General features: G+C 42.6%; 1 protein-coding gene across 1 annotated transcript in view; it reads right to left on the reverse strand.

Annotated features, from left to right (window-relative positions):
• CATSPERB (cation channel sperm associated auxiliary subunit beta) overlaps nucleotides 1–6,000 on the reverse strand; it is a 79,547-nt gene that overhangs the window by 56,002 nt on the left and 17,545 nt on the right. The window contains exons 7-10 of the mRNA XM_006035097.2: nucleotides 4,826–4,978; nucleotides 3,762–3,914; nucleotides 1,180–1,324; nucleotides 670–821 (exon numbers count right to left, since the gene is read on the reverse strand). Of these exons, the coding sequence (XP_006035159.1) occupies nucleotides 670–821; nucleotides 1,180–1,324; nucleotides 3,762–3,914; nucleotides 4,826–4,978 (603 nt within the window). The remainder of the gene's footprint in view (nucleotides 1–669; nucleotides 822–1,179; nucleotides 1,325–3,761; nucleotides 3,915–4,825; nucleotides 4,979–6,000) is intronic.

The raw sequence follows: 6,000 nt of genomic DNA on the forward strand, positions 1-6,000 counted from the left end.
GTAGCAGGTGGCTTACGAATGCTGCAATGCTGGGGTGGATGGAGCATCCCACAGGAATGCAGGGGGCTCCCCAGCATGCTCGGCAGCAGAACCAGAAGTGTACCAGAAGTACTTCCAGTCCACTTCTGGGTCTGCCGGGGAGTGTGCTGGGGGCCCCCCATGCACTTCCCCAGTTTGGTGACTGGTGCCTCCTGGGTCTGGGGGGGCCCCCGGGGGTTCCCCCCATGGCCAATTGTCAAGCTGGTGGGGGGGGAGGTGCCGGGGAGCCCCCACCGTGATCCCCAGCACACCCGGAAGTACTTCTTGTCCACTTTTGGGTTTGCTGCCAATCATGTGGGGGCCCACACTGTCCTCCTGTGGGATGCTCCATCCATCCCAGCATTGCAGTGGTCACGAGCTGCACCTGGTACCTCGAGGTATGTAGAAAAAACATTTAAAGCTGTGTCTGTGGCCGAATTGCTGATTCTCCGAATCAGCATCAAATCTTCAGATTCAGCCGAATTGAATCAGGGACAGTGGTCCAAATCAACAAATTGAATTACTGTCCCCAATTCGGGCCAAATCTGAATCTTAATTGAATAGGGCCCATTTTGTACATCCCTAAAAAGCATCTCTCTGTGGGTTTTAAGAATATTTTACAAGTTTATTACATTTTGTTAGACAACTGACCTGAAGTAAAGAAATAAAATTAAGTTGATTTATATCCACACAATCAGGGTCTGACTCATTCAGAACAATTAGATGTAAAGCTCCCAAGTGGTCAAAGTACAAAGTAAAAACACTGTGTTGTGAAGTCGTAAGTTTTGCATATCTTTCAAAACCTACAGAGAAAAGACAGAGGACAGTAAGTTTAAAATGGGTCAGGCACACTAGCAACTATAGTAGTGTGACTGAAGAGTGTTGCTGTTCCTACTGGCAACTCCTAGTGGGAGTAGGGAGGTCTTAATGTCCCTACTTTGAAAAATCTTAAACAAGCTTTGTAAAGTTAATAAATAGCCATTTGAAACAACACAACAAATACATTTACTGGCATGATCATCTCCTAAAAGATGTAACATTTAGCATCCTGATCCTGCACTGCACACTGGGGTGGACCTCTCAATCCCATTAACTTCAGTGAGAAACCTTTCCAGGCCTGGTTTGGTTTGACCCTCAGAGAGCTAGTTATGAATGCCTCACCTGCCTTAGTATAGAAGATACTTCCCTTATTAGTTACAAAAGTAATTGACTGACTGTAAACACATGTATTTATTTTCACAACTATTTCATTCTTCAGGTTCAATAATAGCACAAAAGTGTTGCCTCCATCATCAGAAAACCATACCTAGGGAAAAAAAAACCAAATAGCACTCTTAAATTACTGCCTTCATTTAAATTGGAGACAGATTCACTATAGAGACTCTTCTAATTGAATATTGGTATACTCAAGGCAGAGACACCAGCCCCCAAATTATAAAAATATACTTTCTTTATTAAGACAGAGATGCAACAAATATACAACAAATATACCAAGCTAATCCAAAATCCAGGAGTTGATGTTTCTAGATATTAGATCCTATCTGATGATAGCAGATTTCCTGATATCTATACTTTGTACATAAGTAATTTAAGAATAACGCATGGCATAAGAAAAACTTTTGCTTTTAATCCATTATTATAAAAATATTTTAAAAGGCTGGAAGTGCAAAAACAGTGTAGCCCCCTCCTAGGGGCCAAGCATGAAACACTTGTCAGCAACAAAAACACTTATCATCATCATCGGCAATCCCTTACAGTCAAGGATGATTATCTTTCATGCTTGCTTTATTTGTGGGTCTGAAGATGGCTGATAAGGCCTATCTGGGATCGAAAGACTCTTGCAGCTTGGGCACATGTTTCTGTGTGGGTGGGTGGCTTCGAGTTCTTGGTTCAGTCTACAACACACTGTTTCTGCCACTTCTGTTTTTCTGTCTCCTGTAAGGTTTCAAAGTACTGAGATCCTTGCATTAGACTCTTCCTCTATTTCAGGCAGCCCTGGATGATAGTCTCCCAAGAGTTGATATTGATGGTGCATTTTTTCAAGTTGGCCTTGAGGATATCTTTGAAGTGCTTTCTCTGCCCTACTCTTGAGTGTATACCTTGACTGAGCTGGGAGAATAAAACTTGCTTCAGAAGTCTGGAGTCAGTTCTCCAGATGAGGTGGCCAGCCCAGCAAAATTAATGTTGGATAATCATTGTCTTGATGCTCGTGGCGATCACAACTGCTTGATAAACCATGAGCTTGGTTTAGGATCTGATACTATGATCTTCAGATACTTGTTTCCACTTGTTACACTTGCACATCTGAGGCGATGTTCGATTTCTTTGTCAATGTCAGCCTTCTGTGAGAGGTGGCCTCTGAGGTATGGGAAATACTCAACCTTCACCAGTCTCACCCTGAATCTGAATTACTGGGTCTGGGATCTGGTCATTACAAGCTTGTTGATGGAGGCCCGTAGTTTTCTGAATGTCAAAAACACTAAATTACTAGAGACTGAAACCCCCTCCCTCATGTCTTTTATGGAGTTACATATTCAAGACTAACTATTCATCTTTCATGTTGCAGAATGCACCCTTGATGGTCCAGTGCAATATAAACATTTTGTTGCAAAGTTAACTGTCCAAATTCATGTGTGATACATGACTGGACCAAGAAATGGAAATATTGGAGATTGCCAGTTCTCTTGGTGAAGGATAGCTCATATGGGGTGCACCAGGCCAGGCAGGCTTGCTTTGGTGTTGCTACCACTAGGTGCCACCTCCAGGTCACATCAGGATAAGCAGCTGGGGGATGGGCATGATGCACTTTGACTGCCCACACATACAGTGCCTACAATGCAGAAAAGGATTTCAAAGTAGATCCCACCACTGTTCTCAATGGGTGTCAGGTGGGTACTGGGCCTGCCACTGTCATCACTGTCTATGGCTGGAGAAACAAACAGTGATGGGAGGAAAGGTGGAATCCATTTAGCAAGCTACCATCAGGATGGGCTCGACATGTAGAGAAGTGGTCTTCAAAGATTGATAGATAGACAAAAAGAAAGTGCTGTATTCAAAAGCTTGTCTAAATCTATCCCAACCATGCTTTTGGCTCAATGAAATATATTACCCACAGAAATCTTTGCATCTTGCAAAATTAAAATATATTTCTTTAACGTTTTCCCCATTATTAAAATGAATGATTTTCTCTCTAAGGCCTAATTCTGACAACCTGACTCATACTGAATAGTACCTCAGTTTGCAAAATCTCACTGGGTGTCTACATGTTCATCAATGCACTGTAGTTACCATGCATTACGCTTAGTACTTGTATAACCAAGTACTAAATCAATGCACAGTAACTGGTGCTACTGCAAAATAGCGCCAGCACACAGCTTTTTAGTGATGCTAACTGAACAGTAGCTTAATACTACCGCGCAGTAGTGTATTAGCATGGTTTTTGTCCTGCACGCTACTGCACAATGTTACTAGGCTACTGAGCAGTTAGCATCTTGTGTAGACACATCCACTGTGACTTAATGCGAGCATTCACAGAAACCATTCAGTGCAAGTAAGGGATGCAGAGTTAGCACTATCAAGTAAAGTAATTTTTTTTTCAAACATTTAGAAAATCTGTGACAATTTGATATTTTGGGTTGCTTCCACTGAAGTTAGTAAGAGTTTGATAAAATTACTTCTAGGAAACAGAATTAGAATTTCCTCCTCAAGTCATCAACCTTATGTCTGTTCCCATGCATACTCACCTGGTTTCCATAAACATAGAGAAAGTGACTGTTTGGATGGAAAAACATTCCAGTAGGAAAAAATTTAGTATCTGGAAACCAAAATGATGGAAATTTTGTCCGTGTGTGCAATTTGTGGTCTGTTATCTTGTATACCGAAACCTTTGCCTTATTCTAAAAATGAATAACAATATTATTAACAATAGCTAACAGAACTACTAGCATGCAAAGTATTAGAATCAGCACAGTTAAGTTGATAATTAATTTTACATCTGGAGACAGCAGCTAGTACATAGAACTTGAATAAAATAACAAGCATATTATCATGTGCCTGGGAACATATTTTTGTTTTCTACTGATTGATCAAATACAAACATTTTTTATTACTTGTAATCTAAGGGAAAGGCTTTTTATGATATTTGGAAGATGAAGAACTACCTCTGATGCAGGGAAAAGGAGCTGGGAATAAGAACAGCTGTGTGGTATTTCTAGCAGGGCTTCAAGATAGCCTGCAAATTTGAATTAAATGTTGTATTTTCTTCTTCAGAATATTGGTGCTTATGAAAAGGCATTTGCTGAGATAACTTTTTCAGTGCCAGGGAAGAACCCATTTTAATAGAAAGAATAGTAGATAAAAACACACTAGCAGCATTTTTATTTCTATGTTCCACTTCAGTAGCACATCCCAGTCAAGATCTCCAAATGCTTAGGGTAAAACTCACCCTTATCCAGAAGTGCAGCATAAAGCCTGTAAACCACTTATTTCCAATAAGCTTGTTCTGGACTTCTGTACTGGGGTGCATTTCACAGAAGGACTTCATCCTTGCTACACTCCTGTAAATTATCAGATTCCCCCCCCCTTTTTTTTTAACTGATGGAGAAGCTGGAGTCAGGAATACAACCCATATCTCTTCTTTTTCAGTCCCCTGCTTTAACTACTCATCAACACTGTGCAGCATCCTGTCTCAAAAACTGTTTTCCTTAACAGAATAACAGTGTGGCAAAGAAGGTTGGGCAACTGAATCAAAATAGCTAAAGTTCAGAGGCTCAGAATAGCAAATACTGTCCCTGATTTCATACTGTACCTGAATAGTTATAAGAGCTACTGCAGTGTCCTGTTGATAGTCAATAAGAAATGCCACCACTCGCCCAGAAAATTTTTTTGTATCCTGAGTTCTATAGGGCAGACAACTGTACCATTCTTTAAATGGATCATAGCTATAGAAACAGGTGGATACCTAAGAGAAAGGAATGTGTTAGAAATTCAGTATCTTGAAGCTTTTAATAGGTCTGTGCATGTGCATTATAATTTTAATCAGATCCTCAGCTGGTGTAAAGTATCTCAGGTCTACTAGCTTCAGTGAAGTGTGTAGGAGAGTAAAATAAACAGAACGGGGAAAGCCTACCCATAACTGTCTAATTTTACTCAGGTTCTGGACTTCTCTTGGACAGAAACTGAAAACCATTTGGAAACAAACCAAATGCTAAATTGGAGTTGAGATATGACCAAATTGGAACTAGCTGGGAAACTGAAATTGCAGAAGTTTTCCTGGAGTATTACAGAAGTGGTTTAGATAAACAGTTGTGACTTTGGGTCCCATGGGGCGCTTGTACATGTGACAGGGGTTTAGTCCCCTAAGTTGAAACAGTGGATTTTTAATTATGACGATTAAAGACCCACTGTTTCAATTTAGGAGCTTCCATCACTGTTATGGCAAGGGGCCCAATCCTTCCCCCACATCTACAATGCCTGGCTGCCTCTCCAGAGGCTGTGGGGTGAGCTGCCAGTGGGTCAAGTGGTCCCTGAGCTGTAGGGGGGCCCTGGTGCTTCCTTCCATAGTGGCAGTGCCGCCCAGGGCTGCCCAAGTGGGCTGCCAGTGGGCCAGGGGCTGTGAGTGGGCCAGCTTGGGCAACATTTAGATCAGGCTGGGTGCTGACTCTGAGCTGGGGCAGGCCCCAGCCCACTAGCAGTCCCCTTGGGGAAGGGAAGGACTGGGGCCCCCCACAGCTCAGGGGCCACTGGCAGCTCCCCCCCTGATCACAGACAGGATCTGTGAAAAAAAAGGACTGGGTCCCTTGCCACTTTTTTTTTTTCCCCAGAGAAGCCTGTCCATGTGAGCTGCCAGCTGACTGAGTGGCCCCTGACCTGTGGGGGCCCCTGGTCCTTCCCTTTGAGGCAGTAGGCTGCCTGGGCAGGCAGCTAGTGGGCTGAGTGCTGCTCCTGCTGGTAGCACCCACTGGATCCAACACTTCCCTGAGC

The sequence above is a fragment of the Alligator sinensis genome, unplaced genomic scaffold (genome assembly GCF_000455745.1).
Source record: "Alligator sinensis unplaced genomic scaffold, ASM45574v1 scaffold608_1, whole genome shotgun sequence".
Lineage (NCBI taxonomy): Eukaryota > Metazoa > Chordata > Crocodylia > Alligatoridae > Alligator > Alligator sinensis.